At 35.2% G+C, this 13,882-nt stretch overlaps 1 protein-coding gene across 1 annotated transcript in view; it reads left to right on the top strand.

The window, feature by feature from the left end:
• LOC131680551 (uncharacterized) overlaps positions 1-13,882 on the top strand; it is a 186,944-nt gene that overhangs the window by 84,278 nt on the left and 88,784 nt on the right. The window contains exon 4 of the mRNA XM_058961265.1: positions 12,721-12,908. Coding sequence (XP_058817248.1) covers positions 12,721-12,908 — 188 coding nt within the window. The remainder of the gene's footprint in view (positions 1-12,720; positions 12,909-13,882) is intronic.

The raw sequence follows: 13,882 nt of genomic DNA, 5'->3' as shown, positions 1-13,882 counted from the left end.
GCAACCTTCCAAACGGCCCAGTGCATCACGGTGGCACGAATATGACGATGTACAGGCTCTGACAGTAATCAACATAGGTATGTACATATATAAAGGCTGAATACTAGGGCCCATAAACAGACAGAATTCGTTCTCGAATCTATGGAATGATATGTTATTTTATCTATATTCAGAGCCTCTAAAACTTTTCAGAGTGCAATAACTAGAAACAGTTTGAAAAATATAATCAAACGATTTGCGTTTAGATCTTCATTTTTGTTATTTTGACTTCAAAAAAATGTCTGTTTAGCATGGGCGGATTTCAAACCGTCATGTTTTAATTACTCTCAGAAATAATATGGAAACACAGAGACTAACATAGCCGCTGAATATTCGGCACAATGAATTACACTGAGGGCATGTTCAGGAGCGTTTTATTTTATATATGAGTTTCAAAGTAGAACTGGAACTGAAACATTCACAACCCCAGCAGAGCGTTTTGTTTTATAATTTCGAACAGTTTTGTTTCAAAATTTAAAACTGTTATACGACGCCGTTCTATTTGTTGATAATTTTAAAACACGTTTAGAACTGTGTTTTAAATACATGCAAAGTTTTCAGCGCAGACACTTAGACCCGATGGAGTGGAGAAAAATAAATTTGAATGCAGTAACGCTGAAGGCATGGCGAGACACGAATTTTAAACTGAATAAAACACCCGCTAAAACTGCTGCTGGGGACAACAAAGTCCAGTTTTAAAATTTTCTGTTTTATATTATAGAACTGTCAAAATTATGAATCTAAAACTGAAACACTCCTGAACATGCTCTGATGTTACTAATAAACTTGCTTCCGGGTTGGACACCAATTTTAATTGGTTTATTAAGTTTTGTGGAGCTCTACATTTTACACCTATTCCCAAGTTGCCCTCTCATAAACTTCTAAACAATATGTGCCCACATACAGCACACATCGGTTTAATTAAATAAAATATAAAGCTACTCTCAATTGCGAGAGTTAACATTTTTCTCCATGCCGCACGACTCGTATTGCTTACGGCGGAATCGACTAGTGTTGCCGTGGATGTGTTTCTTTGTGCAAATGTTTGCCAGTTTTTTCCCCATGTTTATTTATACCCTAAACAGCACAGTCTCATGCTGCCGGTATCGTTTATTATTGTTATTACTGTATATGACATTGCGCTTGCTCTGGTTTTATTTGCCCAGAAAGTTTTCTCCCGACTGTTTCTTTTATCATCTTCTCTTTGTGTATGGATGATGCTGAGCTAGGATGACATTTCTTTGAGCAGCTGTCATCAGAGCTGGGATAATAGTGATACTGTAGCATAATTATGGCACTTTTATTATCATTGTTACTGTTATAGAAAAAGTATTCCACAGCTCGTTGGAATTTGTATTATGAACGAAATGGCGAAGTGTAAAATATAACTTTGTTTGTCTACAATCTGACGAATAGGAAATGGTACTTGAATAGCTAGGGAAAAAAACTTTTCGTTGCCACCATTTTGAATTGTTCCAATGGGCAGATAAGCATAAAGAAATATACGACTCTACCAGCACCTGCTTCGCTGCCACAGGAGAAGATCTGAAAACCACATTTTAATTGCCACAACCCATTTGAACTTCATGCAGACTGCATTTGCTATAGTCCGCAATGCGAACGAACGAGCTGCGATGCTATATTTTCAATTAGTAGCATTATACACGCTCTGGTGAAGCATATTTTCCACGGCAAGCTTAACCCACAACCCCTCCCACGGGTATGGCTGCACGTTTGCAGCCACAGACAGAAAGAATGAATGATAGAAGCTAACAATGAGCTGGAAGTGGGTAAATAGCAGCAATACAGAGCTGTGTGAGTTCATAGACCCAGAAACAGGAATAAGGTTTTATCCGGAACAATAATTTCTTTATTGAAACGAATTTGATTTATTCGAGTTCAACAGCTTAGGAGTTAATTGTCATTACTACAGTTTTTTCGAAAATGTGTTGTTTTAAATATATGTCGGAACATTAGATAAGATGCTGATACTGTCTTAACTGTTAATCGAGATCATGTTTTGAATTGACGCAATGTATACGGTCGGTCCAGTGATCGATGATATTTTTCGTCGCTCATCATATTTACAAAAATACAAGTACGTTTATTTGAAGTGATCGATCGGCACTTTGATTCCATTTAGCTCCTGATTCCACGAGCGATTTAGCTCCTGACTCCATGAGTCATCTAGCTTTTTTCCGTGAGCCATTTAGATCCCGTCTTGTCACGATATACTTCGATAGTCTTCGGCGGTCAATCTAGTCTATTCCAACTGTGAATTCTCCGACGCACAGTGTTTCCAAATTGTCAAAAACGTGATCAAAATTGTTTTGACCGCGAAAAATCAATTTTCGAGCTACAGTGTCTTCAGCAAAGTTTGTCTATAAAATATTCCCCATGTTATTAAAGTATTAGTTTGGTGATTAGTTTGCTGAGAAGCAAATTTCTGTTCTGTCATTTGTGAAAATAATAAAAAACTGAGTTCAGCAAAGTTTTAGGGAATATAATAAGAAACAACTTGGCTGAAGAGACTATGTATCTATTGTACTACAAGTTTGTGGAGTTTTCTATGATACACCCCTGAAAATCACTTTTTTCAAAATAACTTTTCAGGGTGATTTTTTAGAAATTCAAAATGTTCTAAGATTTTGTTTGGCATAAGAAAATACACAATTTTTGTTATGCAAGTTTATTTCTATCTCTTATATATGTGGAGTTATCGAAAGTTTTAGTGCCAAAAAAGCAACATTTTGATATGGAATAACACTTCAATCCGCAAATTTCTGCAGACAAAGCCATATTCATTCGAATCTATAAAGCAAACGGCAGCCCCAAGTTTGCGCCGCTAAAACAACAAAAATGATCCATAAAAAATTGAAAAACGATCCATAAAAAAGTTGTCCATGTTCCATAAAACAAAACTGAAAATCCATAAAACAGTGTGAATGATCCATAAAAAGGGGTGATTTGATCCATAGATTATGTAAAATTGAACCATAAAATGGTCGCAAAAGTGCACTTAAATAGTAATAAAAAAGCAATCAAAATCAACCAATGCGCCATAAAAATGTTGGAAATGTTCCATAAAATGATACATTTTACGCCATAAATTAACTGATTAATATTAACAATGTACATTAAAACACGTCGATATGTTCCATAATATCGACAAAAATGTTCCACGGTATTAGAAAATGGAGCAATAAAATGTCAGAAAAAGTTCCATAAATTTGACAAAAATGTTTGCTAAATAATTTTTCTTGGTCCATAGAAGATGTATAAATGAACATTAGAAATGATTCATATATCGAACGTTAAATTATGGTTCATGGATATTTACAAAACGATCCATAGGAAAAGAAAATGTAAAACGATCCATAAATATGTGCTTATGCACCAGAAAAATTAAATTTAATGAATTCATGCGAAATTTTTGCTATTCGAACTAATAATAAATTTTATTACATTTGGTTGTAATGTCAAAGTACAACAAACAATGCATACATTATAGTTAAACTTCAGCTTCCGTATCCCACTAGTCAGCTAACTGACCTTAGCTAACCTGAAATCATAATGGCAACTCTTTAAACGTCAGGGTATTTATGATATTAGAGCGCTGAGAGTTATTAGACCACTGATACAGGCTGGCATGAGTCGCAAATACTATCTTAATAACTATCTGAAGCGAAAACGGACACTTTATACACGAACACTGACTAATGTGGCTACGCCACATCGCTTTCTAGTGCACTGTCCGACTTCGCTGCCGCTCAGTCGGCTTTTAACTAGCTATAGCCCCTATGTTTAAGTAAACCGGGCAAACGAGAGGACCACAGGTTTGCTTGCAATTCCAGCTACGGGTTAATCAATGCCTCGTCCAACGGATCCTCAACGGCTTTGCGCCGCTTCGGATCCTTGGCCTCGGATATGCGGCCAAGCCGCATCACACTAGCTCCCAGTATAAGCTCACTTGTTAAAACACTGTCACTGTTATGAGAATTGTTAAGCACAACTTATTTTTTCAGTTTTCCATAAAATTTCGCATGAATTCATTAAATTTATTTTTTCTAGTACATAAGCGCATATGAATGGATCGTTTTACATTTTCTTTTCTTATGGATCGTTTTGTAAATATCCATGAACCATAATTTAACGTTTGATATATGAATCATTTCTAATGTTCATTTGTACATCTTCTATGGACCAAGAAAAATTATTTAGCAAACATTTTCATCAAATTTATGGAACTTTTTCTGACATTTTATTGCTCCATTTTGTAACACCGTGGAATATTTTTGTCGATATTATGGAACATATCGACGTTTTTTAATGTACATTGTTAATATTCTATGGATCAATGTCAGTTAATTTATGGCGCAAAATGTATCATTTTATGGAACATTTCCAATATTTTTATGGGGCATTGGTTGATTTTAATTGCTCTTTTACTACTATTTTAGTGCTCTTTTGCGACAATTTTATGGTTCAATTTTACATAATCTATGGATCAAATCACTTTTTTTATGGATCATTCACACTGTTTTATGGATTTTCAGTTTTGTGCTATGGAACATGGACAACTTTTTTATGGATCGGTTTAAATTCTTTATGGATTATTTTAAATATTTTATATGCAAAAGTACATTTTCCCAAAGCAAACGCTATCAAATCCAGGGACAACTATTTGTCGCATGATGTCTCTTGCATGCAAAAGCATATATTTAAAAAACGACTATTAAACCCTTTTACAAGGTCATTCAAAAATTACATCACACATTTAAGGGTAAAAGGAGGAATTATGAAGCATGTTGTTACATGTGGGAGAGGTAGGAAGGGGGAAGGGGTTAACATTGCTTACCAACTACAAAATGTAATCTAACATTGGAAATATACCAATACTATGTTTTCAATTCTAAAATATTTTAGCTTGGATTGAAATTATATTAAAATGTCTTCATCTCCACTTGTGTTGCTTTTAGTGACTGTGTTGTTAGCTGGCCCGACCAAAAGATTTTTCGCATCCTCCGATAACGGAGTATTGTTCTTCGGCATAAATCCTCTGAGTTACGAAATTAGATGATTAGATCGGTGTACTATATCTGTGTTGGTTTCTACTCTGGAGGACTTTTGAGTATGGTCCTCTCTGTAATTTGGTGAGCCTTCGTTCATGGATTGTGGAGTTTCTTCTAACAATTCCATATTAAATTTGCAAAAGGGCGAATAAGATTTGTAAACAAAGTTTTATTTTGATGGTTTCTCTTAATTTACTATAATTTCAGAGCAGAAAACAATTGAATTTACTTCTACGAAGGGTAAAAATTTACATTAACACATATTTTTCATGCAATTCCACTCTACAGCAGACTAATGAGCGAAACAAGTTTGTTTACAAAAAACAGTTTCGCCCTTTTGACGAATTAATATTGAATTGACCAAAAAGAATTAGGAAAGACAAAATCACTTTGGCCCCATAAATTACGATTTTATGTACAGACGCTGCCAATTGTACAGGTCAACGATAATTTGTGAGATTTTAAACGCATATTTATCGAAAATTTGTATGAAACTTAAGGTACCACGAAAAAACTTGTGGTTGCCACCAAGGCTTAGCTTTCTAACTATGTGTTGTTTCATTCCATTTTCCAACAGCAAAAAACTTGGTAAGCTATATTTACCTCTAGGTTTTTTTTGTAGTTTTTTGGAAAAACCCGTCGAAATTGGAAACATAGATAAACACTTTATATATTTTTAAAGCTTATACAAATACATTTCGCACAAGCTACAGTTTGCTGAAATCGGAATATTAGCAAATAATATTTTACATGAAATGCGGATTACGGATTATTAGGGGAGACTGAGGAGACTTGATCCCCTTCTTCATTTTTCAATCCTACTCCGTGGAATGACACAAAAACTATGTATTTTTTGTAGTTTTATATTGTTTCTTGGATTGACTGATAATTATAAAAAATTACATGGAAATATTATACTAGACATGAGCTATGAGCATTTTTGGAAAACAACAAAAAACTGGAAATTTCTTCGATTAGTGGAGACTCGATCTCTAATTTGGGGACACTTGATTATTTTTTGAAAACGTGTTTGAAAGAGCAGGTAGGATAATAAGCCTATTTTTACCCTTTTCTATTATCATCCTACCCATCTGAAGCCTTTGGTTAGAGCAGCGTCTGCCATCTTTGCTCAACGCATTGGCTCAAATGGTGTTGCGATAATTGGGGTACTCGATTAAAGTTTTTGCTACGCTCAAACAAAGATTTTCACCATTCTCAAGACAATTTTGTTATTATATTGGCTCTTAATAAGAGGCGAATGACCTTAAGGCTAAAACCTCTATAATCGAAATAAAAAATGGCTCCTAATAACAAAGCAAAGAAGCTGAAATAATAAAATTAATAATGAAATAATGTGGTACCCTCCCTAATAGGACAAAAATAGGTACCTAACCCCATTCAATGTTATAAATGTATTGTGGTATTGATTAAATTGTTGTGATTACATATTACTACTTTTGTTATTACATATTACGCATCTCTCACAATATTTTTTTACGAATTCCCCAAATCTCTGTGCAATTATTTGAAAGCTGTCGTTATTATGGTTGAGGAGCAACAAATGTGGGATGCATGGTTGCTACGTATACTGTAGTAAACAATTGCAGTTAAGTTTGTGTACGATGAAGCGTTCATTTTTGACAGTATTTTTTGTTATTTTATGGCAACAATGACTTCAATTGTACTGGTGGGAATTTGGTTATTTTCAGTGGTGTGTATGAAGCATGGCGAAGGGGATCAAATCTCCACGAATTTAAAGGGATCAAGTGAACCCATAGCATCTATTTCAGCAATTTTTAGTTCAAGTATAGTTGAACAAAAAAATCAGCTCAATCATAACGTATTCATATAATTGACATTCTCCTGTAATTCTATATGCAACAATATAGTATGCAGTGGGTGACTTTATCAATTGTATAAAAGTTTGAAAATTTAGAAAATAAATCTTCTTCAGTTCTTCTGAGATTTTTTTCTTTGAATCGGTAAAAATTCGGTAACACATGTCCAATTTATTTTTTTGTGTTAAAGAAACTTATGTTTAGATAAAGCAGCGCAACTTTCTAGTATATTCGATTAATGTATTCTGATCCGCCTTTGAGTTACAATGATGGGATCAAGTCTCCCCGGGGATCAAGTTTCCTCAGTCTCCCCTACTATTCTAGAAATAATACCTAAAACAAGCAATTATTATCGTTGAAACGGCACCTTTGAAGATTTTATTGGTTGTAATATGCTCTTTCTTTTACTATTATGTTTTCACAGATTAATACCCCTATAAGTGAGATATTTTCATTATTTTCTTTTAAGTGATTATATTGGGATGATGTCTTCAGCAAATTTTTTGAAGACACCAAAGGTCTATCTTGTATGCTTTAAAAGTTATAGCACGTTATATATTGGTCCGTTTTAATATACCAGCCGAAATTTATTTCGATAAAACGGAAAAGGATGATATCAGGACATAGCTTGCATTTCATTTTTCTACCTACTATCGCTAGCAATAACCAACGATAAAATTTCAAGTTGACTGTGTGTTGCTTGATTGCTTATCAGTGGGCAAGCTTTCATTTGCCAGAACATTCTGACAGCTAATTTTCTAATTTATGGCCTCAGATAGATCTCGATCATATCTCGGAAAACGAGAAGCGAAATAAATGACTTCTAGTAAGTGGAAACAAAGTCATTATAAACTCACCTACAAGAAACTTCTTCGAATACTCCCTACTTAAGGATTATTTTTGAGGATATATTTTTTCTCGTACATTGAACTACACCAAATTTTTGGTAGTTTGTTAAAAGATTAATTTAACGGTTTCCTCGAAAATATAGTGAACCTTCTCTCATTCGTTCTTTTGTTTAGGTAGTTTATGGTGAAAAAGTGTCCTAAATTAATAAGTGCATTTAAAGAGGATGGTCTGCTTTAGGAGACAAAAAAGAAAATTGTTTTCGTGATTTTTGGAAAAAGAAGGAAAAGTTGTAGCTATTTGAAAATGCATGTATATTTGTAAACACGTTTGAAAAGCTAAAATACAAATTTTACTTGAGAAACTTCACAAAATGGCGGAGTCAAGAACGATTTCGTTACTGTAGTACCTAATTGGGGGGAAAAGTGTAGTTAGTTATTCTGGTAGAAATAAATAAAACAACAAAGATTTTGTTTCTCTTCTAAAACATCATGTATTTTCGGTATGATTTTTTTATTTTACCGCGCCACAAAAATGGCTAAAACAGGTTTTCTGGTAATATTGTTTGTTAGAATTTTAAAAAGGCTATATGAAAAATTGTTGTGATCTATTCTTCGATTTATCTATTGATATAGGTAAGCAAGAAAGCTCGATTTTTTCGATCTTGTTGCCAGGGCTGGATACAAAAAAAATCGGGGTAATCAAATTTTGTTTAAAATGGTTTAGAGTTTGAAACTAATATAAAATTCAAACAAATTTAAAATTTCTCTACAAGTTGAAAATTTTTAGGAGGCGTCCAGCTCCCCAGAACCCTCCCCCTGGATCCGCCATTGCTTGTTGGTCACCCTCTTAAGAGTGTACATATGTAGCAGATCTATAAAGATTACAAATTTTTATTATTTTCTCTAACTAAGATTGCAAAATTTTTTAAGGGGTTGCATCACTGTAGAACACGAAAATAGGCATATTTTGAAAATTTTACTTGATGCTATGTAAAGATGAATCAAGATTTCATAAAAGAGAATTAATAATTAATGATTTTCAACACAAGGTGGCGGTTGGACGCAGGCAAGTCTATTTGGAAAGGCTCCATGGCAGGAAATCGTTCTCCTGAAATCTTTGACTTAGAGCCTAAAACAAAAGTTTTTTCGATTCCGTAGAACGACAGAAAGCGACGTATTTAGGATTTTTCATATAGTTTGATTTTTCACGAAATGGTTTTAATAGAAAAACACTGAAAATGTTGTAAAAATAGACATCAACTAAACTTGCCTACGTCACTGTGAAAATTTCAGAACGATGGAAAATCAGTCGAGTTATATTTCCGGCTACAGGAAAAAATGTGGCTTCGAGAAAAACTCAGTTAAAATTTTCAGTACACTCATTAATGGTGACGATTTTCCCTAAAATCAGGTACCGTCGTGTGAGACTACTTCGGATATGTGGGGCTGCTTTGCACACTTTAGTTTTTCAATATTTGCTAACAGATGCTCTTTTAATAGTTTTATTATACTTTTTGACATTTGTATAGCCATGTCTTTTAACCATGTTGCATATGTCATTTGTCATTTTTCTCAACACTGTTTACCACAACATACAAAACACTTCAAGGGTTGACAAAAGTGATTGGAGGCTCGTAAAATGAGACTGCTCGAAAATCTTAAGTGTACTGAGGCCACATACTGATTTTCGGGATGAAGAAAAAAATGATGAAAAATGGCGTTTTCCGATTATTTCTAGTACGTTAGGATCGGTTTTTTATAAGCATTTGAAGGTTTTTGTGTGATGAACAATGGCGTTTTCAGTTTGTTTCTAGTATGTCAGGATCAGTATTTATGAGCAACTGAAGAATTCTGGGTCTCTAAAAAGTTGTTTTTAATATCATTATCAACAACTTTACCGAAGATACTAAGTTTCCAAATAATGTTTTGAGTTTATTCTTCGTAATTATTTCCAGGAGGATTATTTACCAAAATTGTTTTTTTTTTTCAAGAAATGCTCTGTATTATATTGCATAATTTCTTTGAAGATATTGAACCTTTGCGAAATAATGTGATCTTGGCCGCGAACCTTTATTTCGGAATTTTTGACATAAAAAGTGCATGACTTGAGAACGTGGCCTTGTGTACTAACTACACCATCTAATTAGCACTCAAATGTAAGTTAAAAATAGCCCCTTATTTCGCTTTTTTAATTCGTGAAATTTTCAGTCCCATTGTGTGGCTATTTTTATAATTGATAATAAAAAACCTTGAAATGCTCTTAAAAACATATTCTGACATACTAGAGATGAGCGGATATTGCCATTTGTCATCATTTTCCTTTTTAATCTCTACAAAAACTATATGCAGTTTCAACTTACTCAAGTTTTTTTACAAGTAGCGTTGTAATTGTTAAATTAAAATGAATCCCTCATTTTAGAAAATGCGATAAATGGGTGATGTTTTATTGTCGAAAAAGCCTCTGATATCAGTATGAATTAATGATATTTCAATAAAAGTAAATAAAACTGGTTAATTTTTATTTTATATCGAATTCAAGAAGTGTGCAAAGAAGCCCTCAGCTAGTCCATATAAAATATTTTTAAACGCTATATGAACAATTTCCTATGTGTTAACCAATTCTGCTCATATTTGGCATACATAATACATACACGATGACGATCTGTGCTGATATGATACAAATCCATCGATTATTAAAGGAGCTATAATTTGTCAAAATTTAAAAATTGTTAAAAATTGGGTAAATATACCCCACACGACGGTATTGCGAGCTTTCTAGTTTGTCTTTTTGGCATTAGGATTAGAAATTATGATGAAAATCGAAATTCTTTATTTAATCACTAGCTATTGTGAATCTAAAGGCATCCGAAATATGTTGCTCACTCACACTGACTGTTAGAAAAAGTCGATATCAAAATATTCGCGTTAAGGTAGCGTGTTATCAAGGGCTGCAATTTTATTTCTAGTTCTCCGATCGCCATGAAAATTTGAATAAACGCTATTTAGAATATGTACTTCAAATATACGTAATATTTTTTTTTAGATTTTTTGGCCTAGTACAAAATATATAGCCCCTTAAGGAAATTGAGTTTTTATATTATTAATGCATTGAATAAATAACTTAAATATTTTATTCACAAAGTATTAGTAATAAGTCGATTGTTAACCTATGTTAAAGGGCTTTTTTTCGCTTTACCTTAGATTTGAATTGACTTTCGAAATTTCTCGCAATGATATTTTCCCATGTCGATTTGATAGATATAATATCCGAAGCTATAAGAAATGTCGCATCACACTGTTAGGTGGATTAATATCGTTTTAATTTCAAGATTTAAATACAGAAAAAATGTAAGAACAGATTTAATCGATTCCAGTTGTTAGTCGAATTCTGTGCGCTATCGATATCGATGAAACGGTGATTACCATAGCTTCTTCTCGGCTCAGGAATCATGAATCAGTAGCGGCTAGCTCAAATGGCACGTTCCCCATGTCAATCACTAAAATGGCGTACCGGTAGTTTCTGAAGTTGCTCAGACTCTAGCTCACAGATCGAGAAATAAAAGTTGTTATTCGAGATTACCAGGACCTACATTTACTTCTACGCTAGGAATAGCCCAGGGAAGCTACTTGAAAATGTTGATGTTTCTTCTTCACTTCAATGATGTGTAATTAGTGCTGGAATCTTCTCAACAATCCATCGCAGATGATCTCAAACTATTTCATCTTATCCGCTCAAGCGTGTGCGTGAAAATCCGATGAAGCATTCAATGGTCCAATTCTTACGAATGATATTCAGACAGAGCTCTGCTTGATAGATCCCCAAAAATGTTTTTTGACAGTCGAAAACCTCTGGAGAATTTTGCCAGACACGCTCTAGGTAATAGGCGGTGGGGAAGGGGATCCTTTCGACTTTCCTGGGTTTTTACTCGCCTGATATGGTTACAATAACCGGTATTGCTGGTAGTGACTTTTTCCTTTCCAATTACGCTGTGTAGATGTAGTTCTCTACAATCCTTCCTTGAAGTCGCTACAAAAATAGATCTAGAGGTAAATGTTATCATTCAACAGGATAATGACCTTAAGCATTCAACTCGCAAATCTACTGTGTTTTCCAAAAAACAAGTGGCATGTAACTGCTATAATGGTCAGCGAACCTTGATCTCAATCCAACAGAAAATGTATGGTCACTGTTGATGATTTCAATGAAATACTTTAGAGTTTCGCAAAAATGTTGTTTTCATTAAAAGACTGTCATAGACGTTAACAACAAAATAAAATGTACAATAAATCTCACAGGAGGACTATACAAATGAAAATGAAAAACAGGACATGTGTAGATAATTATGGAAAAAAATGTTAAATTTGTCGAAGTCGCTGTTATATATTAGGTATTGCGGTCTGCTTGTTACGTTTTCTCAAGTCACAATAGAAACTGGTAACAACAAAGCCAATTGTTGCCGTTTCGTCCTATCCAAACCAGGCCGTTAACCATCGCGACCATTTACAGGAGTATTGTCGGCAATGGTGGTCTGTTAAAATGCGAAACACGTACTCAAATGTCATCTGGTCTTACGGCGCCAGCTTTCGGTGGGTGGCTCTTCCTGGAGTCCACATAAAACCGAATGGGAAATAATAATGACATAAAATACATTGTTACAACAAGAAACGTTACGACTTGTCGCTCCGAATAGCTGCTGCTGGTGAGAAGGCGCTTCCGTCTGCATGGACTGCTGGGCATATGTAGAGGCTCCTTCCCGGTCTGATTTCCCTCTGGGGGGAGAGATGATGACTTGTAATTATCTGCTGTCGTGAGGGCTTGTTAAAATCGCATAACATTCTATCTTATAGCTGGACGATGGGCGGCTACACCAAGAAGGTGATACAGTTTCTGATATTTTTTGTTGTTTTTGTTTTCTTTTCCAGTGTCGGCCAGTCTATCACAATCGCATCACAACCAGGACAAGGATGGTAAAAAGAAACATACCCGACCGACCTTCAGCGGGCAGCAGATCTTCGCACTGGAGAAAACCTTCGAGCAGACCAAGTATCTGGCAGGACCGGAAAGGGCGAAACTGGCGTACGCGTTGGGGATGACCGAATCTCAAGTGAAGGTAAGCTTTGCGGACATATATTAGCTCATAAAAATCATAATTTGACTGCCAACGACCAACGAACACAATGCAACCAGCCGACATCCCAAAAGTAACAGATTTTTCTGATGGGTCCTTTTGCCCGAAAACTTATGACGACTCGTTCATAAATATAGGAAAAAGTGGGTGTTACCGCAAACCCAACCATGCATTGTGTAAACCATCTTAAAGTTGTCCCCTTTTGGAGAAATGCTACATTGCTACGGAAGTGCAAAAGGATTCTCAAACCGAATTGCAATTCTGCAAAAGGTCAAATCTTACCATGTCCACATCCGAAGGGGGACGAATGTGTTACATTTGGTCGCACCACTTGGAAATGAAAAACGAGGTGTTCGAAAACCTTTTCAACGTTTGCACTTTTGTAACACCCTCTCCGCCGGTCGTATTGAACCACATCGCCCGCCACATATGTATGCGGGATAGCCGCCCTGTCCACGGCGACGGTCGGCAAAAGAGGATATAATGGATGAGATTTTGATCGCTGTAGACAACGGCGCGTTCTGTCGTATCCTTTTTGGCACGGTTACCGCCTAGCCCGACTGCTGCCGTATCGATAGATTGCGTGTGTTGGCCCACAACATCCCGAACGGATACGGTGGTCAATTGAATTAAACGATTTCTGCACCCTTGGCTAGGATTAGTGTTGGGTTTTTTTCTTTCCCAATGCTATGTTTTACCGTGTTTGTATTTTGTTGCTTTTTTCTTCGTTTTCAAAGGGGTGGTTTTATGCTTTGTCCTATTGAAATTGCATGACTATTCTACATCCAGGGTATCAAGGGATGCGATTGTTTACAAATTGGGTAATTAGGTGAGGATTTTTTCAAAATGACAATTTTAACTGGTGTGATTGACAGGCGAATCAGCATTTGGGATGAAGCAGGGGGGAAAACTAGTGGCATGTGAAGGTTAGTTTGTGGTGGCAGTGTATTCTGTTT

This window comes from Topomyia yanbarensis, chromosome 2 (genome assembly GCF_030247195.1).
Source record: "Topomyia yanbarensis strain Yona2022 chromosome 2, ASM3024719v1, whole genome shotgun sequence".
In the NCBI taxonomy this organism is placed as follows: domain Eukaryota; kingdom Metazoa; phylum Arthropoda; class Insecta; order Diptera; family Culicidae; genus Topomyia; species Topomyia yanbarensis.
Note: the sequence above shows the minus strand (reverse complement) of the source record. Positions and strands in the feature narration are given on the sequence as shown.